Source organism: Triticum urartu, chromosome 7A (assembly GCF_056163025.1).
Source record: "Triticum urartu cultivar PI428250 chromosome 7A, HENAU_Tu73, whole genome shotgun sequence".
NCBI lineage: Eukaryota > Viridiplantae > Streptophyta > Magnoliopsida > Poales > Poaceae > Triticum > Triticum urartu.
The window spans coordinates 77061976-77084910 of record NC_141879.1 but is presented as its reverse complement, the minus strand read 5'-3'; the positions used below and the strand labels follow the sequence as shown (position 1 = coordinate 77084910).

The following is a 22935-nucleotide window of genomic DNA, read 5'->3' as shown; positions in this document are numbered from 1 at the left end:
TCAGAAGTCCACAAATTCAGAAAACAAATGTCCAATTTGGGAGAAGTTTGTAAATTTGAAAAAGTCGATTTTAAAAACAAAAGATAATCAACCCTGAAAAACGTTGCAAATTCGGAAAAGTTCATAGAAAATTTTAAAAAAATCTTCGTTTCTGAAAAAAACATCAAATTTGAAAAAAATTATTTATTTAAAAAAAAATTCATCACTTAGAAAAAGATCATCAAATTTGAAAAAGGTTATTTTTATATTCGTAGTATTTCAAAATATATGACTTATTTTTTAAATGTGTGAACTTTTATTAAGTCCGGGAACATTTTTCCAATTTTACGAACATTTTATTATTTTTTAATGAATGTCTTATCGTAAAGTATAATACTTTAATTTTTGTTTTATTTTTTAAGTTATTTTTTGTTTCTGTTTTCCACGAGCGGTTCTGAAATGGTAAAACGGATGTGAATCAAGTAATCTCTGTGGACTTGAGTTCCAGTATCCAACATGTTTCTATGAAACGTGTATGGAGTACATTAAAGTGTCTACATAATATGGGAGTGATTTCGAATATCTTAAAAAAATATCTTCCAAATATTGTGCATTTTGAAAAATATAAATAAAAGAATGGAAAAGGAACCTAAAAAAGAAAAATAAAGAAAATAAACCAAACAAAATCTGAAATAACCAAATCGAAAAATGGAAAATAAACCAGGAAAGAGCTCTCTCTCTCTCTCTCTGCACCCTTAGATGGGCCGGCCAAGTCGGAGGCTCCTCCTGGTGACTGGGGGGTCCTACAAATTATATCTTCTGTGTCTCAAAAAAAAAAAACAAATCATATCTTCTTTGCCCGTTCATTAAAGCCACACGCAAAAAAGAATTGTTTGGCATGTCACCACATAGATAGAACTTGAAACACGGTTTCTGTTCAAAAGGAGCCATGCAATCATTTGCGAAAAAAACACAGTGATCATCAAATTTGAAGGACATGAATGAAAGAAAAAAGAAGAAAAGATCCAGTGCTTGCACCCATAACTTCGAGCTTTTCGTACGTATAAACCATGTTTCCATGTGTCCCAGTCCCTAGCTACAAACGCTGGCGATATGGTGAGTGGCACAGCCCGAGAAAGTAACCCCTCCCGCCACAACGATACGCTTGGCACGGGAGCTCTGGGCACACATTATTTTCCCTTCAGGACGCCTGAAAAGCGTGCGCCATCGTCGTCCTCCGACCGACGACGTTAGCCGACCAGTGCGTGGTTCATTATGTGACGAGGTCGATGCCAGTGACGAGGAGGGCGTCGGCGATCACTTGGTTGGCCGCCTCCGACGGGTGGACGGCGTCCCAGAACACGTAGGTTGACGCGTTCGAGCACGTCCCCACCGACTTGGGGTTGCAGAGGAACACCGTGAACTCCACCTTTCCCGTCCCGCAGCATCCCCGCTTCGCCTCCGTGAACCCTGACACCAGAGACGCGCCCACAGTTGAGCATGAACGATAGAGCGCAAGGCTGCAATGCCGGGAAAGCACAAACAGTGCCATGCATGGCACCCAGAGGCCTTAGGTCGAGTAACAGTAGTGGTACCTTGATCTCCAGGAGAGGTGACGAGGCTGAAGAGCGGCGTGTAGATGTCAAAGACGGCGATCTTGAGGTCGTGGTACCGCTTCGACAGCGAGCTGACGGCCGCGCTCATCTTCCCGTTGAACCGCTGGGAGTCGCTGTTGAGCCTCGACACGCAACCGGTGCTCCCGTGCCCGAACAGCGTGATCGCCGCGGGGAGGCAGCCCAGGGGCGGCAGCGTGGTCACCGCGATGCGCCGCGCTCCCATGCCGTAAAGTTGCTGCATTCGGTTTCAGTTTCAGAAATTAATCACCTCACTTGACCCGTACCAAGGATGGATCGTTTGTTTAGGCTGGCGCGACGTGGCTTACCGTCGCGCTGTTGACGAAGATGCTGACGAGCCGGTCCGAGAACTGGTCGACGGTCTGGGTCTTGAAGAGCAGAGGGTTGATGTAGTAGTTCTGCACAAAGTCACTTGCACCGAAGCTGACGATGTACAATGAGCCACTGATGATGGACTTGGCCTGGCTGCTCCCAGCGAACGCCGTCAGCTTGGATTGGTACTCCCTGAAGTACTCCAGTTGTTGGGAGAAAGGGATGGCATGCTGCGTCACACAATTCATTTGCCAAAGTTAACTAGAGGCCATTTAAACTCTACAACAAATATGCAAAGTGCTACTGGTGTCAGGTAAATAATAATGAGGCGGTGACAGATAACTAATCCATTTATGATCGACGAGCTGATGATCATTGATCAATGAACATGAAGTAGCATGCAGGCAGAACATCTCAGCTAGAGCTTCTCCTTTCATGGCGCCGATTCCTCGAGAGACCGATGATCGATAATACTTACATACATAAGCGCGGTGTGATCGTAGTAGCCTGATCCAGCAGATGCGAAGTTGGCGCCGATCAGAAGGTTCTTCCCTGACGCCTGCGGGCTGAGATACGCGGGCGGGTAGCTCGTGAACCCCAGTGTATCAGCTGCAACCACGCAAGTCGTAAAAATTGATACATCAGCAAGTGCAATCATAATACTGCACCACCATGTACGTAGATGCTGAAGAACACATATTAACAAGGAGCAAGAGAGAGTGTACAAACTGACCAGTGATGTCGGTGGCCAGCTTGCCGTTGCAAAACCTCCCGGTGGCCACGCGGTTGGGGAAGTCCCTGCCGTAGGGAGGGAAGTCCGCCTTGATGAGGGTGTGGAGGTAGTCGTTGTTACCTATATCCACCGACGAGTCGCCGAACGTGAAGACCCCGGGCACGAGCGGCTGCGCCTCCCCGCCATGATCCCCAGCCAAGAGGAGCACAGCCAGGAGCAGCAGGCACCTCACCCCCATTGCAGAACCAAGACAAGCTCTTGATCGAGTCTGTGATTATCTTGTGAGGAGAAGCGCACGATCTGCTCTAATGGAACGTGTGTGAGCTTTATATACAAGTGCGTGTGCCTGGCTGCCTGCACACACACAAAAACGAGATGACACACACAATTGCAGTGGTTAATGCGTTTGTTATGAGTCCATAACTACACCATGTGAACAAGCCGCCCTGACAAAGACCAGGAAGCACCCAGCCCGGTCGGCGGGACCTGGCTGTCATCTAATTTCTGCATCATGTTTATTCGTTCTCCGTCAGACAACACGCTGAATATAGTACGCGATCGCAAATTTGCTAGCCGCATGGTTGTCGCATCACATCACCATGCCCTGCATCCACCGCATGGTTATCCACACTAACTCCTCCATCCGCAATGGCGACTATTTATTGTGTTGATAGGGAAGCAGGGCGGTGGTTGAGGGGGATGCTGTGGGTGCTGACTGATGAGGCACATCGATCACAACACATTGGCAATAGAAGTGGCAGGAACATGAGATGAATGAAGGCTCCAACAGCCCACCACGCAACCACTAGCTAACCAGTTAATGCACATGTTGTACGAGCACAATATATGCATTGGGTCCAAACTGGAAGGATCGTTCACAGGACCTGGGTGCAATAGATTCTGGAGGATATGATCTGTGCGGTGCAAATCTTTCAAGTACAATGTGCCAGCTCGGTAGGTTTGTAAGGATGACTTCCATCAATGCCACTCGACACTAGTGAACGCCGTGCCAGCTCGGTAGGTTTCTTTCTTTCTTTCTTGCCTGGTTCAAGTAAGCTACTACTACTTGGAAGCTACGGCGAAAGCAGTGGCTGCTGGTAGTGGTACCAGGATGGTATACAGTATACTCCTGTTTACTAGTAATGCTGCTATTATTGAATTATTAGGGCAAAAGAGTCCGTATAAGATTCTTATGCTTGTGCGTATTCTAGAAAAAGATTCTCATGCATTGCTGATTAGTAGGAACTGAGCTGTACATGGATGCTCACTTTAAGCATGCTCTAGGTGGATTCAGGCCTATGCTGGAAACACTACAGTATGTTAGGTACACAGATACACACTCAAGCTAAGATGAGCTTACCTGATGAAGGACCTGGTAGTCTGCACGATTTGGAGATATAACTGTACGTTGTAGGTGCCGTCAATCATTATGGCTCCAACTGCCATTTTCTAGTGGTAAAAAAAAATCAAGGGTGAGATAGATCAGAAGTTTTGCAATTAAAAAAATTAGAATAATGCTAAAACAGACACATACGTGGTCTGGTAAGCATTAAAGGGAATGAAGATTTATGTATTAGAGCATGTATGAAAGAGTATAAATTTTTCTGCACACTACACCATGCAGCTAGCAATATCCAACGAATTTTTTGTCGTTGAATGTTGAAAAGATTTCAGTTTCTCAAAAAAAAATGTTGAAAAGATTTAACAGCAGGATGTTAAAAATGCTAAACAAAGATATGATAATACTTTTATCTCCATCAAAAGCGCCGAAAGCCATCGACTCGTTTGAATCATAATGTATGACAATTTTGGCCTATGCGCACGGCATAATTAGTTTAACCAAGTATGCACACCATCATAGCTATTATCATGATTGTGGCATAAACCATATCTAACTATCAGGAGTATATCAATAGGTATGATGAATTTGATTTTGTATCGTAGTCACAAAAAGAAAAGGAAGAAATAGAAGCAAGATCCTATATTAAGATTTATCTGAAACACAGAAAGCATGACATCACCTTGAAACCAGAGGAGCTGATAAAGGGTCCCACCTTATTTGATAACTTCAAGGCTGAAAAGGAAAGAGAGATATGCGTGTTCCTATGTCATACATAAGATTGTGAAGATGACTAACAATAGAATAGTTGCAAGTTTTGGATAACCGACCAAGCTGCTAAACTGAACCATCCAATGCTTTCCTAGACAGTTCCTTACAGAAGGTTGACATCACCACATATAAGAAGATGAGAATACCTTATAATATATACTATACATAAAAAACGATGGCTACAGGTAACACACGGACCTACCATTGCAAGAATATATAGAAAAATCATCATCTTCCGTGAGTTTAACATCAATGTTGACAGCCCTAGCTCATATAAACCGTCAGTGATGCAAGTAGCAAACACAACCAAGGAGAAAGGCACCTAACTCAGTAAGCACTGAGGCTTTAGTCACAGAAGTTCAAAATGTTGCAGCGACCTTTTATCCTGTCAAAATCATTTGAAAAGAGTCACAAAGAGATAACGGAAATATGAGATATGGAAGGCTACCAAATGATGCTAGAACAGTAAATAAACCTTTTCTGGTGTCAGTGTTCAAACGAAGCTTGAAAGATATACCATATCCAGACCTCAATCAACATACAGTATAACATCTGCTGCTTCGTAGAAGGAACAAAAGCAATCTAATTTGGAGAAAATTACACAAATTATGTGCAAGAGCTAAAGAGTGTTGAACTAGCATTCCATGATGAAGTGATAAAACAATTTAATAGATTGATTGTATCTCTAGTTTACCCAATTATAAAAGGGATAAGTTTACCCAATTATAGAAGGGAGCAGTTTACCCAATTATAGAAGGGAGCATGGAGCACTGCATGGGTAATATAGACCAGATTCGGTAACTAAGCCAAAAATATTAGCCCATAGTTGCCATATATGGTATATTCAGAGTTGAGGCACGTAAATGCAGAGATATAACATACAAAAGAAGAATTGAGGTGTAACGGAAACAAGTATAATTCAACTATAGCTTTCCTCCCCTGTGGAGCGTCAGCACTTGAAAGGAACATGATAGTGTTTAAGTAGCAGCAAAATCAGTTGGATGTCATAATCAGTGTACTCAAATACCAACAACAGGACGGCCTTTTGGGAATCTGTCAAACAGTATCTGCAGATTTGAACATAACAACAACTACAAGAAATCTCAGAATAGCTAGAGTTCATCATGAGTTAGATACGGGCGCAATGCGGAAAACATTTCTGTAATTATTGTCATCCTTCTAGTGAAAAGTGAAATGCAGTTCTTTTAGACAGGACAGATCCGTTAACTATGAAAGATGGAGAGAACAGTTGCAGAGACGATGATAGTGCAACTAACATAATGAAGCATACAAGGACAATGATACCCTTATAAAGCAAGGTATCAACAGTAACATCATTCAAATGTCCAAATCATAACTGAATTCTGAGAAACTAACTGGAAGTAGAAGAGTAGAAAGAGTATCTACTCTTGCACATGTAAGGTTCATTAAGCTAGCAGGTCACAAGACAATCGATGTACATAACACAATCTCGCGTCTCCAATATGGATCATTGTGAAATTTATGACTGAGATACTCCTAATTATGCATCCAAGCCAACAATTCGGCGCAGTTCTTCGACAATAAGATAATGCACATCAGATGAGTACTGAACACAAAGGTGCTTCATGTTTACTGGCATCTCAAAACTACAGGCTTACAGCAGCATTACCATATTAACCGAACGAGGCTTCTTCCGACACCTAGATACCACTATCATACGTTCTGACCAAACACTTGACTACCACTGACATCATCACTTAAGTATGGGCTTAACATGAAACAGAAACCCATGTATCAGTGACCACAACCTGAAATGCTGATCTTCACCAAAGAAAGAGAGCTACAAAACCATCTGATGCCACAGTGACTGAGCAAATCTTTCGCCGTGGCCGTGAATCATCATCTAGCAAGCCATGGACGGTCTCAAAATGTCACAAAATCAGGCACCCCTGTTCAGCAAAACAAAGGACTTCACACTTTCACAGTCCCCCCTCAAAAGACTTGCGCCGCTGCTGCGACCTCTGCCCGTACTGCGCCCACGGCACCAGCGCGATCTCGGCCATGTCCCGCGGCGGGCCAGGGCTGCCGCACCCCGCCAGCGCGCCGTCACCGTCTCCTCCACCCTTCCCCTCACCATCAGAGCCGTCGGCCTTCCGATCAGCGGCGAGCGCCTCGGCCTCCACGTCGCACACCGCCGCCAGCAGGTCAATAGCGCCGGCGTCCTCCTCTCGCGCCACCGCCACCGGGGCCTCTGGCTTGGGCGCCGCGACGACCCTCCCGCAGCCCGGAGGGTACCTCCGCACGGCCGAGAGGCGGCGCGTGACCACCTCCGCGGCCGCCGGAGCCCTGGTCCCGGCCATCGGCCCGTCCGCCTCGCCGCGATCGTGCCCCTTGGCCCCGGGGAGGCGAGCCGCGGCGGGGGGTGACGAGGGTTTGGTGGCCGCGCGCGCGTAGGGGTTGCGCGGTGGTGGGTCCTTGGCGGCGGAGGGGACGGGGGCCGGGCGGCGGGGTGGCTGGGCCGCATTGCCCTGCTGGCGGCCGCAGCACGGCGGGAAGCTTCGGACGGCGGAGGCGAGGCGGCGACCGGCGGGCAGCGGCGGGAGGGATGGTGCTGGTGGTGGAGCCGTCGCCATTTGGACTGTAGCGAGGCCTCGAAGTTCGTACCGAACGAATAGGAGGAGGATTGCAAGATTGCAGGGGAAGGAACCGCCGAAGGAAGATTTTTTACCACGGTTAATTTGCTCGGTCGGACATTTTACATTTTATACACAATCTAAAAAACAAAAAATGCATTTCGATATAAGTTCAAAAGAATAGTTTCACACAAAAAAATTCCAAAAAAATTTTATTTCTTTGAAAAACTTTCGATCTATTCATCAAATATCATGACAGTACAAAAAGCAAGACAAGTAACAAAAATTACATGGACAACCTGGCATGATGACCCGATCCAAAAAAACCCGATCTTCAGGCTTGACGTTCGAGTTGGGCTTGGGCTCCATTTTTGCAGCCTAAAAGTGTCGGCCCGGGCTCGGGCTTTGATTTCTCAGCATTTCACTGCGGGCTTACACGTGTATAATCCACGGAACAACGTTCGGGCCAGGCTTTTGGGGTTCGGGCTTGTTTTTGGGCCGGGCTCGAGAAATATTGGTATTGTCACCATGTCAATATTGTAATGTTAATTTTGTTTTAAGTCACCTATGTGGACGCGCCGGGGATCCTATTCCGCATGTAGGTAGCCCGGTAGTTACCGCTCACGTACCCCCGACTCCCCCGCTGCGTACATGTGGGCCGGCCCAACTAAGCCATGTCCGGATTGGGAAGGTTCTAGAACATACACGTTTTGGTTTTTTTCTCCTTTTCATTTTCATTTTCCTTTTCCTTTATCTTTTTATTTTCATTTTGTTTTTTGTGTTTAACATTATTTCAAATTGGGGCGAACATTTATTGAATTCAAAATTAGTTCATAAAATTTAAAATATGTTCATCATTCTTTCAAAAATATTCATGAATTTTTTTAAAATGCTCATCAAAATTAAAAAATGTTCATAGAATTCATAAAATGTTATTGAATTCAAAATTTGTTCATAAAATTAAAAAAATGTTCATTGAATTCAAATTTTGTTCATAAAATGCCAAAAATGTTCATTTTAATTCAAAGTGTTCGCCAAACTTCTAAAAATGTTCATTGTTTTTGAATTTGTGAACTTTTTTAATTCCGTGAATATTTTTTTGCATTAGTGAAGATTTTTTAAAATCCTAAACTTCTTTTGAAATCTCAAACTTTTTTAAAGAAGCAAAAAACAAAAATATAAAACAAAAGAAAAAACGAAAAGAAAAACAAGGGAGCCCCACACCTAGGCCAGGCCAAGTTCGAGCGTGGGGGAGCTTTGGGTGCACGCCGCGCCTTTCTTGCTAAGATTCTTGAAATGCGAAGGAAATAGACTTTCTTACTCCTGCACCATTCTTGCTAAGGGCATCTAAGGAAAGCGCCCGACGTGTTGAACAGGAGTTCCCTGTACGCGATGGGTCCGAGGACGCTATCTCAGCCTAGCGTCCTGCGGGCCTCATGGATGTTGGTCACGTGAGATTGAGTTGCTTGCGTAGGCCCTATATTTTGAGTGATATCCGGGGATTGAATTGGAGTTGACCCTCATGGTGCTTCCAGGATGATGGTCTGGTTGTCGACTCACTTTGAGGATCATGCATAGCAAGTTATTGGCCTGATTCATAGTCTTCTCCCTGGCGTTAGAACATGGCGGGTCTTAGCCAAAGGGCTTGGCTGATATCGTTGCTCACACTCCAAACCAGTCCAACTTAGCAAGGGGGATTTTGCCTGAATTCACCAATGCGAAAATCACACCCAGTGCGGAATGTACTCCCACATTTGTATATGTTACACATTAGGCGAGAGCTTAGAGGAACGACATGTGGAGGCATATTCGGGGGAAAGGAATTGGGCTCTCAATACCAAATTGTGACAAAACCAATCGATGAGAAGGACCACACCACACAGATAGCAGTTAGCAGGCAAGGGCAAGTGAGAAGGAGCAGAGAAAAAGATGAGTAACAGGAGCAGGGGACGTTGAATATACATGTTTCTTTGGCACAACCAGTCGAAGAGAATTTTGTCATACCATGAGCAAGGATCATACCACATATGTACACCATCTCTTTTTCCCTTTTACAACACATAAAAGTACGAAGTCTTTGGAAAGGATGGAATTTTTTTTGGGTGTAATACATCACTGGTTAGGGGGTGATCCCCAAATATGAATGTTTTCCTTTACAAAATATTCTGAATGCCCACGCGTTCCCACGGAAAGAACTGGGCCGTTGTTTTAAAAAGCTGAGATCTGGGCCGTGTCCTGATTAGACGAACAAGCCCAGACCACAGACGAAACCGGTCGCACCAACAGACAGTCCAGGGCTCCCCCAAGTCGCCCCACCTCCACCCAAACCCAAACCCAACCCGCTCGCTCGCTCGCCGCCGGCCGCCGCCCAGCGCCTCCGCCGACCCCTCGCTCCCGCCGCACGCCGCCCCCATGGCGGATCCCTACCGCTCGTACCTCCCGTCCTCCTCTCACGACAGAGGTACGCGTCGCTCGGACCCCCACGCAGCCGGGTCCCCTCTTCCGCGGGATCGATTCTCGCCGCGTCTCGAGTCGGGGAGGCAAATCTCTAGATGATGGGCGAAGGGGGTGTGGGTTTCCGCTCTCTGCTTCGTCTGTAGCCGCCGCTGAAGATTCCTAGGGTTCGCGCGGGGTGAGGTTTTGGGTAATTGGGTTGTAGATTGCAAAGGAGGGGAACCTTTGTTGCGGCAAGATTGGTTCGACTGGGATGAATCTGTGTGTATTCTGGATTGCTACCAATCTGCCAGTGCTTAGTGGTTGGGTTGTTCCGTTGAGTCGACTAGTTTCTAGCCTGCGGCGAGTTTTAGTAGCATCCCATACCACACTGCTGTTGCTAGGGCATGGCTGATGGTATATATAGTACATATATATACCTCTATGGTCCAGATAGCTGTCCTGTGATGTCCGAGGTTTGTGTTGACCTGGATGAGTTATGGGTCTTCACAGCAAGAGTAATCCACGGAGCGCACGTGAATCGTATCCCACAAGAGTAACAGCATTTACCGCCCTCCTCCAGAAAACGTGTTGCCAGACAAAAAGATACCGAATCGTTTTAATGTTGTCCAATTTTAGTATGAAAAATCTGGTGATAAATAAGTTAGTATCTCAATTTGATGCTAATCTTCGCACGGTCTGTAGTGGTAGCTCCGCACGCTCGCAAGCGAGACGTCACCGGTACGAGTCCTCCATCGGTACATTTTTAGCAAACTATGTTCAATATTTACTGTCACTTGTGCGCGCAACAAGATTTAATCATTTAAAGATAAAAAAACTAGAGGTGTGGGATAGGCACGTCGAATTCGTGTTCCAAGGGGGCAACACCAAGAGCGAGCTACCACTGCACCATGGTTGCATATGTGTAAGACCTGTGGTCACATTTTTCCTATAAAATTTTCAGGAAATTTGGAAATTCGTTTGAAAATTCCGCATGGTAACTTCTGGTGTTTTCCAGTAAACATGGTTACCACAAATCCTGTCCCTTCGGTACCAATTGCTTTATTCGTGTCATAGTGTGTTCTTTGTTCGGTTTTAAGTGATCGCGGGAAAGGAAAGGATAGCTTTCCCACTATCCATGTGAGCATTTTGCTATTTGGAACTGGCTTTGGTAAGTAGGTTTGTTGGAATATGAAGTGTGCTAAAAGATAGTGGAGTGTAAGATTGCCCTGAATCAGGCGGTTTATGTTGTGAGGGTTAATGTGATGTTGTACCCTTTTTTTTTAGGGAATGTGATGTCGTATCTGATACTATGTGGTCATGGAAATCATTCTTGAATTGAACATCTATAGGTAGGAAGAACCTCTATGGTTGTCAAGGCAGTTTGCCATTGTTAGTTGTTACCTTTTTATATGATTATACTATTGTCTATTGAGTGTTGGAACACAAGATATAGTTATGGTGTATATATAATTGTAATTTTGGAAGCACTCCCTCGTGCCAACTGTGGACAGTGGACCCATTGTTCAATCAACTTAGTGGCTACTTCAGTTGCATTCGTTTGGATAGATTGTCGAAGTTGCTGAGTTGTCAGAAGTGCAAGAATAAGCAAGTCTCCATGGACATATTTATACATGCTGAAAGATGAATGTAGGAAGTTGTATGTAGTTTGCATTCATATACATGCATGTATGCCTGTTTCGATGAGACGTACCTTCTGTTTTATCTCTTTATTTATTTCCTTTTCTTTCTCTTTTGATGTGGAAAATTACACTTATACCGCATTATAAATGCCTAACATGGATTTTGTTGCCATGGGATAATTTTATTTTATAAGCAGTTCCACTGGGCGGTTATCCTGGGTATGTTCCACATGAGGAATCATCCTATTATGCTTCAAAAATGGCTGCTCTGCGAGGAGTACCAAATATACCTAGAGTTGATGTAAGACAACTTCACTTTCGCAAATTTATAGTTACTAGTAAGAGCAAGGTAAATACCTTTTTGGTTTATCACACAGCAAATTGTTTTGATCCACAGGTACCATTACAGTCAAGAGCTTATGGTTTGGATGTTCCAGCAGGCGTGAGCCATCCTGCTTATGGTTTGGATGTTCCAGCAGGCGTGAGCCATCCTGCTTATGGTTTGGATGTTCCCGCAGGCGTGAGCCATCCTGCTTATGGTTTGGATGTTCCAGCAGGCGTGAGCCATCCTGCTTTGGTTGGATTGGGTGCACTGCCAGCTGGAGCTAGGCCGCGGGGACCTAGCCCTTTGGAAGACCCAGCTCTAGTCCAGAGAAGTTCTTCACTTGGCAAAAGTGTCAGTGTTTCAGAAGTTGAGCGCCCCAAACCCCTTTTGATTGTCGATCGGCCATCAGAAGATGAATCCAACATTCTTTTTGTTGATGGTCTCCCAACAGATTGCACCAGGAGAGAAGTAGCTCGTATCCTTTGTAATCAGTATTCTCCGCATCATATTTTTGTATCTCATTAGTTCCATTTGCAACCTTAACTTCCTCTGGAAGATTTGTTCCGTCCTTTCGTTGGCTTCAAGGACCTCAGACTTGTGCACAAGGAGCCCAGACGTGTATGTCCCGTGCTTTTTCCAATGCATCATTTTTTCCACACTCCAAACAGTTGGGTAGTTCATAACCAGTCACCCATTCACTTACAAACCCGTGCATGTGCGAATTTGTATGAGAACCCCATTTTGCTAAATATATGTTTATGCGGTGAAATGTAAGCAATTGCAATGAAGCATATTTATTTGAAAAAGTACGTGGGATATTAGGACAGAAATTAATTGTTATTACTTGTACGTTTGAGTACCTAAGGCTCTAAAAGTAACAGAAATTATGGATGTCAAATTACGTCAAGTTTTTATTCCTGAACTTTATCTTGGTATTTTGTGTCAACTGCAACGCGTTACCTCATTTTCTTGGGTAATGAACAAATAGCTACTTCTGCTTTCTACATTTGCAGAGAGTTGAGCCCCCTTATTACTGGTGAAATGTCCTTTTTTAACCCAATTTCGAACTCGCTTTTTTACCACTTTCCTCTTGCAGAGTGGTGACAAGGCTTATGCTCTGTGCTTTGTGGAGTTCAGTGACGCAAAATGTGCAGGGACTGCTATGGAGGCTCTCCAAGGTTCTTGTTTCAGTGGCGTGCATTTGTTGCTTTGATACTTTCACTTTATATTCCTTCATACTACCTCCGTTCCTAAATATAAGTCTTTTTAGAGATTCCAATGCGGACTACATACGGAGCAAAATGAGTGAATCTACACTCGAAAATATGTTTATATACATTTGTATGTAGTTCTTATTGAAATCTCTAAAAAGAATTATATTTAGAAACGGAGGAAGTATATCTTTTAGTGTGGACATTATCTTTTTTTTGAACAAGAATAATCACAGCATACTTATAAAGTATCAACAGGAGCTTTGCAAGTATTGGAAACACATGTGCCTTACACATTTAATATGCAAAACCAAATGTTGTCTCTGTATGTTCGCTATTCATGTATCAACACACGCAAAAAAAAACAAAAAAAAAACAAAGTAGTATTTGCTGGAACCAACTTATAAGAATAAGCGTTTCTGGGCCGCACAGACTGAACATCAACATTTGTTGTTTTGCAGAATACCGCTTCGACGAGAGGAAGGCCGACGGCCCATTCCTCAAGATTCAGTTCGCAAGGTTCCCGTTCCGACCTCCGCCATCCCATGAAGATCGAAAACGCCCTAGTGCTCGCTGATCTCCGTCATCTATATATCCCCCCCTTTGCCAGCAGTGTATTGTAGGCAGTGGGCCATTGTAGATCAGCTATGTTCGTTGAGCCTGTAGTAGCAACCTGTGATGGGCCGTTGTCAGCTGGAGATTGGCTAGCTGGACAGACTTGTCTGATACCCACCTGCCTCCCTTGGCACATTCGCCGTGTTCCCGCGTCACATTTTTTGCGGGTGGATATGCTAGAAATGATATGGCATTCGCCGTGTTCCCGCGTCACATTTTTTGCGGGTGGATATGCTAGAAATGATATGGCATTCGCTGTGTTCCCGCGTCACATTTTTTGCAGGTGGATATGTTGGAAATGGTATGCATAAACTGTTACTGTCTTTGCAACTCCAGGGGCAGTAGGTAGATACAATATGTCTGATATCCTGGGGTTGCCACTATTGATGCTGAGGAGTGAGGAGTGGCATCTTGTAGCCGGGGCCTGATACAGCCACCAGAGTCCAGAGCTGTCAATTTGGGACAGGAACCGCAAGAGACCAAGTTGCTCAGGTTCGCTGGACTTGCCGTTGATTTTGCCGTGGAATGTGAGCGCTCGAGAAGAAGGCGGGATGTCGACGGTGAGAAGTGCTCGCCTGTCGTACGTGTCCGCCTTTGCTCTCGCGACGGTTGTTTCTGCTGGAGCTTCCCGAAGGAGGCGACTGGCGCGACGTGGTTTGGGGTTTTCAGAGAAACCCCAGCACGTCGGTTAGCCATTGGATCGCGAATGTTTTATCGGTTTTTCGTGTCTTCATCTTTATCTGTGGCTTGAGTTTGCAAGTGTCTGTAGGCTGTAGCATCGTCGTCGCCTCCAAAGTTTGGACGTCTAGAATGCTGGCGTTTTCTAACGGCTCGAGTATTTTGCTTGCAAAATTGCAGTCTTTTGTTTTTCTCTAGAAGCTTGATACTTCTTGATGAGCTTTTCTTCTCACCTCACTTTTCTTCTTCTCTTACTAGCACGACTTGCTGTGTAAACAGGCTCTTTCGCATCCGAACTTTCCACTCATCTTTAAAATAACCACGAAAATGCAGTGGGCATTCTAGCTTTTTTGAGATATTTTTTGATGTGTTCATCACGTCATGGTAGTACAAATAACACAGTGACTTTTTGAAGGTGAGCCGAGCATCTCTTCGCACTTTTTTACTCTCTTTTTTTTTCTTTTGAAACCGAGGCAAAAGCATCTCTTGGCACTAGGCTTCCATGTATACACAGACAAGATTTTATGTAGCAGCACATCACTTGTTGGCGCCTACATGTAGCCGGTTTAGCCTTTTCATGCTTTATTTTATCTTGGATGATGATGATGATGATAGTGATGGCTCAACTCGGCGGACAGGAGACGGAGCCGGGCCTCTGCATTTTCCAGAGTATTTCCATGCGACCGGGATGGGTAGTGGGTATGTGTGCGCCTCCCAAATTGGGTGGTGAGGGGGCGTGAGAGCTACCCTTCCCTGCTCGGCATGGCACTGCCAGCGGCGACCTGTAGCTCTAGCGCGCGGGTGGAATCCAACAGTCGAGTCGTATACGCACGCGTTCTAACGATTCCTCTGGTGTACTCCGTCATCGCCGTCAGCGAGCGCCTTTGTATTTTCGGTGCTTCTTTTCTCAGCTGTGTGCTCCTATGGTAATGCTATTTTCTTGACTGTGCTATAAGCCGGCCTGAACCATTGTTATACAGTGATACAAAGTTGGTATGAAGCTGAACCATTGTTATACATTGAGATGCATTGCTATTTTCTTCTCCCCGTCTCAAAATAAGGGACTTAACTTTATACTAATTTTAATACAAAGTTGGTATGAAGCTGAGCCATTTATTTTGAAACGGAGGGAGTATTATAAAGTGACTCCTATGCATGTTAATGTCAAATTATGTACTACCTATATAAACTAATATAAAATCGTTTAGATCACTACTTTATAGAGGGAGTAGTTGCATCAGCAACAGGTGATGTTGTTGACGCCCCTTCCATGTGAACTATGATGGCATATGAATACAGATGCTCCATGAAAAAAAAAGCAGTTTGAGGCTATCGATTTTTCCTCCCCAATGCAAGGTACCATCGGTGAGCCTCATTAAGAAATACTAGAAAATAAAGAATTTAACACGCATGCATCTCCGCTCTCCACTCAAACCTTTTCAGCTTTTTACATGGGATCCTATTTTTTCTCCCCAAGCACCCGCCTTCTGCAGGATCCCGCTTCTCCATCCAAACCTATCTTTTCATGACATCCGATCCTACATGGCATATGGGGGCATCACCCTGGGGCCATGCATTGGCCATGCCCTTATGTAGTTCACGCAAAGTTGCAAAAATCGTGCTAGGTTTTCTCTTTTCTCCCGTACGGGCTTTTGCAATATGTTCCACAAGGAACCGCCAAAGAAAAAAAGGGCCATCCTTGACTTGAAGCATTTTTTGCAAGCATTTATGTCCTTCCTATATCTTTCTCTGCAAGCATAAGAGAAAACCGGATCGTCGTGTGATAAAATTCAAAAAAGACATGACGTTGCAGTCCTACTCCTAGCTCTTCTTCTGGTGTGCACTAGTACGACCTGCTACCATGATTTCGTTGTTTAGGTGTTGTTCACACCTCACCTTACCAAGGCGTGTGTGCAGTGTGTACCAGTAGTAGCTTCGTTCCCTTCGCAAAAGAAAAAATAGAAAAAGTAGCAGCTTCGTTCCATGTCCAAGCCGTTGACGGGACACGCACGTGCCCGAGTCCATTGTCCCCGTTACGCCACCCATTTAATCCGTAGAATTACGTGGCACCGTAATGCGTAATTTGACAGCGAAGAAAGGTCAAATTCCAGACGAGGTAGACCAAGACTCGTCGCTCGTCACCAGCGCAGCAAAGCAGAGCAACCCCAACCGAACCGTCGTTTTTCTCCCCCCACCTTCCCTCCGCGTCCCCGCCCTCCCCTCTGAGGCCACCTAGCAAGCTCCGACCGTCCACGAGCGAGCTGCCCGGCCGCCGGCCGCCGATGCCGATGAAGAAACCGGGCAAGCTCGCGCTGCCCTCCCAGGACTCCACCATCGGCAAGTTCCTGTAAGCAATCCACCTCCGACTGTCCTCCCTCCTCCTTCAGTTTTTCCCCTCCTTCGGATGCTTTGCTGGTGCAGTCGTGCTGACTGGTTTTCTTCTCCGGCGCGGGGGCAGGACGCAGAGCGGCACGTTCAAGGACGGGGACCTGCTCGTCAACAAGGACGGGCTCCGCATCGTCCCCCAGAGCGAGGAAGGCGAGGTAAGCCGGCCCACTCAACCCGGCACCCCCTAGATTGAAAATTAAAATTCCCCAGCTCATCTTGTCCTAGACACGTAGGGCTGGACCTGCCTGGCAGATTGGTGCAGCCCGTACTGTTTTTTGTACTAGTAATCTCGTTGATATCGTCAGCAGATTTTAAATTTCTTTTGGGATGCGTGATTGGATTAGCAGCAGGGGGTTCCTGTCCTCCGGTGCTTGGTTACCTTTTCAGAAGAACGATTTAGGAAAAATAATGATATGTACTATCGTTAATTTTAATTTTATTTTATTTCCCTCAAAGAACATTATGTCCCCCTTTTCAGACCAGCCATTCAGCCAAAAATCGAATCAACTCTTCTCGACAAGAGATGGTGGCCTTGCATAGATGTAAATTGTACTTATTTTTTATAGTGACCTTGTATACATGAGATTGGATCAGAGGGTAGGGATCAGGGGTTTCCTATCCCCTAATTTCAGAATAACGTCTTAGGAAAAATGATGGGAGTACTACTATTTAGGATTTATTTTATTTCCTTTAGATGGTGGAATACATGCGGTCATCTTTCATGTGGGGATATCCTCCTATGCAGTTTATTACTGATACCATTTATCACGCATCCAGTAGTTGGTCATATTTATACGGAAATGCTGATGCTCACTTGCTTATACCGGAAGAATGCTGTCTACCGCCATTTTTGTTTTCGGAATTGTCTAATTGCATTCCTGTTCTGAACATATTATACTCTTCATTTATCTAGTCTGTGTCTTACCTTCTTTCTGTTGACATACTCGGCTTCTCTAGGCCCCCCCTATCAAGCCGTTGGATAATAATCATCAGCTGAGCATAGACGATCTAGATTCAATCAAAGTGATCGGGAAAGGTAATAGCGGAACCGTGCAATTGGTGCGCCACAAATGGACCGGTCAGTTTTTTGCTCTCAAGGTATTGTCCCAAACATACATTATTTGATGCTTTTTTTCTTTAAATGTTTGCTATGTATTTTTGGTTCCTTCGACTTTTTTCGTTACAAAATTATGGTGGTGACTGTAACTATCCTCTCTGCTATTTTACCTATATATATGTTACAAAGGGTCTTCACCTCCATTGCTGCACTGTTGTCATGTCTGCAGGTTATACAGCTCAATATTCAGGAAAGCATACGCAAGCAGATGGCCCAGGAGCTGAAAATAAGCTTGTTTACACAGTGCCAGTATGTTGTCACATGCTATCAGTGTTTCTATGTCAATGGTGTTATTTCTATTGCTTTGGAGTATATGGATGGTGGCTCTCTCGCTGATTTCCTCAAGGCTGTTAGAACCGTTCCAGAGGCCTACCTTGCTGCAATTTGTAAGCAGGCCAGTGAAATGTCACATAATCAACCACATAGTTTCCCCTTCTTCTTTTTTTGGCTATCAGAATGTCGCCTCAAGATGAAATAGACCTTTTCAATCGACAATTGTAACTTCCTCATGCAGGTGTTGAAAGGGCTGATGTACTTGCACCACGAGAAGCGCGTTATACACCGAGATCTGAAACCATCGAATATATTGATAAATCATAGGGGTGAAGTAAAGATATCAGATTTTGGTGTTAGTGCCATCATCTCGAGTTCTTCCGCACAGCGAGATACATTTACTGGCACATTTAACTACATGGCGGTGAGTGAAAGTTTGTTTAAATTATGTAGACATGTCTTCCAGTGTGGCATGAAAAGATGTCCACCAATTTTTTTTGTTCCAGCTAACCAATGTAAAATGTATACTCTTGACAGCCTGAAAGAATCAGTGGGCAGAAACATGGTTATATGAGTGATATCTGGAGCTTGGGCCTAGTTATGCTGGAATGTGCCACTGGCAATTTCCCATATCCTCCTCGTGAAAGCTTTTATGAACTTCTTGAAGCTGTTGTCGACCAACCATCACCTTCTGCACCATCAGATCAGTTTTCACCAGAGTTTTGTTCATTCATTTCTGCTTGGTATTTGTGCTTCTTCATTGACCCCCCTTTGTTAATCAATATTACTTGGGCAATATTTGTAATTTGTTTAGTTCTAAAGTTTAAAACTATGAGCTTAGCTACAATACCATCATAGTGTTTTTTCTACCATTTGCTTGTGAGTTGTGAAGTAGTGATTCTCTGGAACTGGAATATGCTTGCGGACACGTATTGTCTGAACCTACAATTTGTTTTTCTCTCATCTCATCTGTTGGCAGATTAATTGATCTTTTATTTATTTGTTTATTTATTATGCAACATCAGTGTCCAACAGAAGGCTAATATCTGTTTTCTTATTTCTTTTTGGATTTCAGTATCCAGAAAAATGCTGCAGATAGGTCATCTGCCCAAACCCTATCAGTAAGGAAATTTCTGTTTGCTTCCCAATTTTGTATGTTCTTTCGAAAGCATCATTAGTTGGCTGACTGATCTTGATCCAATTCTTCTATCTGTTGCCTCTGACGTCCAGGCTCATCCATTCCTGAGCATGTATGATGACCTGAACATCGATCTTTCTGACTACTTCACGACCGCAGGATCACCACTTGCCACCTTCAAGTAATCCAATAACCCACTGAAGAGTACATACATGGTTATTGCAATTCCTTTACAATTCCAGTGATGGTCTATTCTCGTTTTTTTTACTAGGCAAATCGCATTGTGAGACGACAAATGCTCAACCATGCGTCATGAGATGGAGCTAACTGAAGCAAGTGAATGGAGTTTTTTCCCCCTTCCTTTTGTTCATGAACTGGGCTTTGGTGATATCTTTGAACCGAGTATGACACAGTTGGCTGCATAATTATACGAATACAAGTCTGTAAACCATCAGTGAGCATCGAAGTTTTGCCTGTCTGCATACCGGAGCCATCCGTTTGTGGTCTGACTTAGACCTTTGTTATGTATGGGCTTATCGCTTTTGCATTTCATTTTTACTGTAATGAAACTACATTTTGCTGGGTCGCTTCATGACCTGATTTGGACTAGTATTTCCAAGCTTTTAGTTCTGATGGTGATGTGACACTTCAAGTGGAGGGTGGTGGTGGGCTTCTGAAATCAGGAATGGTTGCTTTCGTGAAGGGCAACTTATTGTAATTTGTCATTTCACAGAACTGAAATTCAAAATTGATCCATGCAAAGAAGAAATAAAATTATGTTATGTTGTGAAATAGTGTAATTAATTTAGTATACACATTGTTTGCTCTATAACGGTTCCAGAAACCACAACAATGTTATAATGCAAATATTCTGGGCGTTGAAATACAATGGACACAGCAAGTTGGCTCTATTGCCGTCTCCTGCATAAAGCCTTTGTAATTCCACTAGATAATTGCCTTGCAATGGGGTATAAATATCGAAAACATTATTGTGCTGACATTTGTGGCAAATCGAACATTTTTTATGGCAATTTATATTGTTGTAAGGATAACAATTTCCTTTAGAAAGCACGGCAAATCCCGGCATAAAATTGAACTGGATGGATTTGCCATGCTTGCTAAATGAACTGGCCCTCCTCGTTGCAACATAAGTTACAATGAAAAACGTTCGATTTGCCATGTCCTCCTTACGAACGTTCGGTGGTAATCAAAATTCGTAAATATTTTATTATGCCAGCTCATGATTTACTGTCCATACTAATGTGATTGTGTAAAAGAAAGAACTTTATTGGATATGTATTTATTGGCTTACCGAAGAATAATATAGTGTTACTCCCTCTGTACCAAAATACTTGTAGTTGGGGGAACAAGTTCCCCCAGCTACAAGTATTTCGGTACAGAGGTAGTATTTGGTAAGTCAGTAAGTGGTGGGATAGTTGACCGGTGGAAAAAGCAGAGATGAAAGAAAAATAAATCAAAATAGGAAGAGGAAAGGAAAAATATATGTAAGGTTGGATGAAAGAGGAGCGAAATGCTGAGACCGAAATAGGAACCTTACTTTCTTTTTAAGTGGTGAAAGTAGTGAGGAGAGATTCCTACTGTAATGTCAAAGTTGTTTAGCAATTCTGGGTGTTCCCAATGCGCTAAAATTGAAGGTCTTGATGAATATATAAGCTTTACGACCAGGACACAAACACTGTGAGTAGATGTCTTAAAGGAAAAATCTCTAAGATAAGGTTTTTAAGCTAAGACGAGCTTATAGGAAAAACAATGTCTTCACTCACCTCGGTTCACATGTAGGATTATACAAAGTTTGCAAAGGACAATTCATTGAGTTGTTTACTTGAGAAGTATCTACCATGTAGGCTCCACTCTAAAGCCCATAGGGGTATAAGCTTGGAGAAATTCTAGTTTGCTAAAACACAATGAGCATGGCCTATCTTATGACCGATTTAAAAATTATACATTGACGAGTTACTGAATTCTAAGTGGGACAGCCTTATTTTCAAGCAATGCACTATTTTGTGCCAATTACGAAAGATAAAATGCCTGACATGTTGCCAAATGGATTTTCTTTTGACCTTAAACCCCACACCGTCGCCAGGCGGCGGCACCCGTGCAATGGTGCACGAGATGATATGATGTAAAGGTCTCCTAGCTCTATTCATGGAGCTAGCAACACTTTAGTCCCATGTAAGACTCCTAATATAACAGGTGGTTGTCCGGACTCGGTATGTTTTTGTGTTGGTGTTCGCTCTGGTGTTTGTTTTGGTTTGTGGTTCCTCCGGCTTTGTGCGTGTTTGGTGTTCTTCAAAAGCATTCCAATAATAAAGCAATAATATGACACCGTGTACTGCAAGGGTTTTTCTTTAATTGTGCGTTTAACGGTCTTAGTTTCTCACCTCTTCAGTGGGCAGCTCATGCGGCTACTCAATTGGCTTTGTGCAGGCTTTCTCTTCTAGATTCCTCCCCGGAGGTAGACTCAATGGATCTTGTTGTAATTTTTAGTTTTATCAACTTTATTGTTGTTGTTGTTGTTGTTGTTGTTGTTATTGTTGTTGTTGTTGTTGTTGTTGTTCATGTTTGCTTAAGTTGTTTTGATCTATGTAGCATTATTAGAGGGATATTGAACCATTTTATAATTAATCAGTAAAGTCAAATTGCTCCCCTAAGGAAAGTCAAATCGTTGTTACAAAAATAGTTTTTTTAGACAAAAATAGTAAATCAACTCAAATTCTCTTTAATCTCTACTCCTAATGGACGAGTTGGTTGAATAGTCCTCCCACTTTCGTCTGGTTTTTTTTCGTCCGGTTTATTTTCATCTCACCTTCCACCACCACTCCCATGTTAATTTTTTCTTCTTCACACTTAAAACCGAATCGTGTCTGATACTCCTTCCATTTATTCGTGCTTGCTTTGGCAGGTGTTGATTTAATTCAATCATGTAAATATTTGGTAATTAAGAATTCAAAAATAATACCATATACAGGAGATCACCTTCCAAACAAATCACCTCCCTCTCCGATTTATTTCTCCCACCGATCTTCTTCCATACTTAGCTCCGCTCGGAAAAAAATACAGCCGTCGAAGCCACCGATCTCTTTCCATACTTAGCTCCACCTTCGCTCCCTCCCACACACTTTTACGTAGCCCAAGAAATCCTCTCGCACGATCCTCGCAATAACTACAGAATATATCCTTCCCCAATTATCGCTTTCCTTGCCCGAGTGAGATCGTGGTCCCTTCTCCCCTCCTCCCTCCCACAGCTCGCTCAGGTTTTCTTCCGCTACACCTATCCTCTTCCGGCCTCTTCCTGGAGCCCTCGGCTTCGTGCTCGTAGGAATCGGAGGCGGTGACGCTCGACGTTGTCACGTCGAGGCTGGATCTAGGCACTGGTAGAAAAAGGGCCTATAGTCCCGGTTCGTAAGGGCCTTTAGTCCCGGTTCCGGAACCGGGACTAAAGTGTTGGTACTAATACCTCCCCCCTTTAGTCCCGGTTCAATCCAGAACCGGGACTAAAGGCCCTCCACGTGGGCAGTGCGCAGAGCCCAGTCAGGAGACCCTTTGGTCCCGGTTGGTAGCACCAACCGGGACCAATAGGCATCCATGCGTCAGCATTTCTGTGGCTGGGGTTTTTGTTTTTTTTGAAAGGGGGGGGGGTTGGGGGTTTTGGGGGGTTAATTTAGGTGTTTCATATATTGTGTTAGCTAGCTATAATTAATAGAGAGAAG

The 22935-nt window shown here is 44.0% G+C and overlaps 3 protein-coding genes across 5 annotated transcripts; 2 read left to right on the top strand and 1 right to left on the bottom strand.

Moving 5' to 3' along the window:
- Nucleotides 1-894: 894 nt before the first annotated feature.
- On the bottom strand, nt 895-2970 carry LOC125521716 (GDSL-like Lipase/Acylhydrolase superfamily protein). The gene is made up of 5 exons (XM_048686780.2): nt 2659-2970; nt 2404-2534; nt 1922-2155; nt 1575-1830; nt 895-1449 (listed from the first exon to the last, which is right to left on the bottom strand). Exons 1-5 carry the CDS (start codon nt 2894-2896, stop codon nt 1253-1255), a joined length of 1056 nt encoding a protein of 351 aa, XP_048542737.2. The 5' UTR covers nt 2897-2970; the 3' UTR covers nt 895-1252.
- Nucleotides 2971-9644: 6674 nt separating this feature from the next.
- Nucleotides 9645-13823, top strand: LOC125521717 (uncharacterized). Of its 2 annotated transcripts, none has more exons than XR_015610789.1 (6): nt 9645-9844; nt 11657-11760; nt 11857-12259; nt 12341-12451; nt 12881-12962; nt 13457-13473. XR_015610789.1 is itself a non-coding variant. In XM_048686781.2 (6 exons), the coding sequence occupies exons 1-6, from the start codon at nt 9796-9798 to the stop codon at nt 13570-13572; spliced, it is 816 nt and encodes a 271-aa protein (XP_048542738.2). In that variant the 5' UTR covers nt 9652-9795; the 3' UTR covers nt 13573-13823. The 2 variants fall into 2 exon arrangements, 1 of the variants encoding a protein (XP_048542738.2); XM_048686781.2 differs by having other exon boundaries at nt 9652-9844; nt 12341-12402; nt 13457-13823.
- Nucleotides 13824-16404: 2581 nt separating this feature from the next.
- Nucleotides 16405-19834, top strand: LOC125521715 (mitogen-activated protein kinase kinase SIPKK). 2 transcript variants are annotated; one of them, XM_048686779.2, is made up of 9 exons: nt 16405-16635; nt 16747-16831; nt 17634-17774; nt 17963-18187; nt 18308-18490; nt 18604-18809; nt 19142-19187; nt 19297-19385; nt 19476-19834. In XM_048686779.2, the coding sequence occupies exons 1-9, from the start codon at nt 16571-16573 to the stop codon at nt 19489-19491; spliced, it is 1056 nt and encodes a 351-aa protein (XP_048542736.1). In that variant the 5' UTR covers nt 16405-16570; the 3' UTR covers nt 19492-19834. The 2 variants fall into 2 exon arrangements, with proteins under 2 accessions (XP_048542736.1, XP_087391165.1); XM_087535039.1 differs by lacking the exon at nt 19476-19834 and having other exon boundaries at nt 19297-19389.
- Nucleotides 19835-22935: the final 3101 nt, after the last annotated feature.

What these genes read in the sequence shown, in the direction of transcription:
- LOC125521716 (XM_048686780.2), bottom strand. Translation starts at nt 2,896, where the DNA reads ATGGGGGTGAGGTGCCTGCTGCTCCTGGCTGTGCTCCTCTTGGCTGGG. An exon ending in GCTGGCCACCGACATCACTG is followed by an intron (nt 2,535 to 2,658) that starts GTCAGTTTGTAC and finishes GCGTGGTTGCAG; the next exon opens with CTGATACACTGGGGTTCACG. An exon ending in TCTTCGTCAACAGCGCGACG is followed by an intron (nt 1,831 to 1,921) that starts GTAAGCCACGTC and finishes AACCGAATGCAG; the next exon opens with CAACTTTACGGCATGGGAGC.
- LOC125521715 (XM_048686779.2), top strand. Translation starts at nt 16,571, where the DNA reads ATGCCGATGAAGAAACCGGGCAAGCTCGCGCTGCCCTCCCAGGACTCC. An exon ending in GTCAGTTTTTTGCTCTCAAG is followed by an intron (nt 17,775 to 17,962) that starts GTATTGTCCCAA and finishes TCATGTCTGCAG; the next exon opens with GTTATACAGCTCAATATTCA. An exon ending in TGTTCATTCATTTCTGCTTG is followed by an intron (nt 18,810 to 19,141) that starts GTATTTGTGCTT and finishes TTTGGATTTCAG; the next exon opens with TATCCAGAAAAATGCTGCAG.
- LOC125521717 (XM_048686781.2), top strand. Translation starts at nt 9,796, where the DNA reads ATGGCGGATCCCTACCGCTCGTACCTCCCGTCCTCCTCTCACGACAGA. An exon ending in GTCCTCCTCTCACGACAGAG is followed by an intron (nt 9,845 to 11,656) that starts GTACGCGTCGCT and finishes TTTTATAAGCAG; the next exon opens with TTCCACTGGGCGGTTATCCT. An exon ending in TGCACAAGGAGCCCAGACGT is followed by an intron (nt 12,403 to 12,880) that starts GTATGTCCCGTG and finishes TTCCTCTTGCAG; the next exon opens with AGTGGTGACAAGGCTTATGC.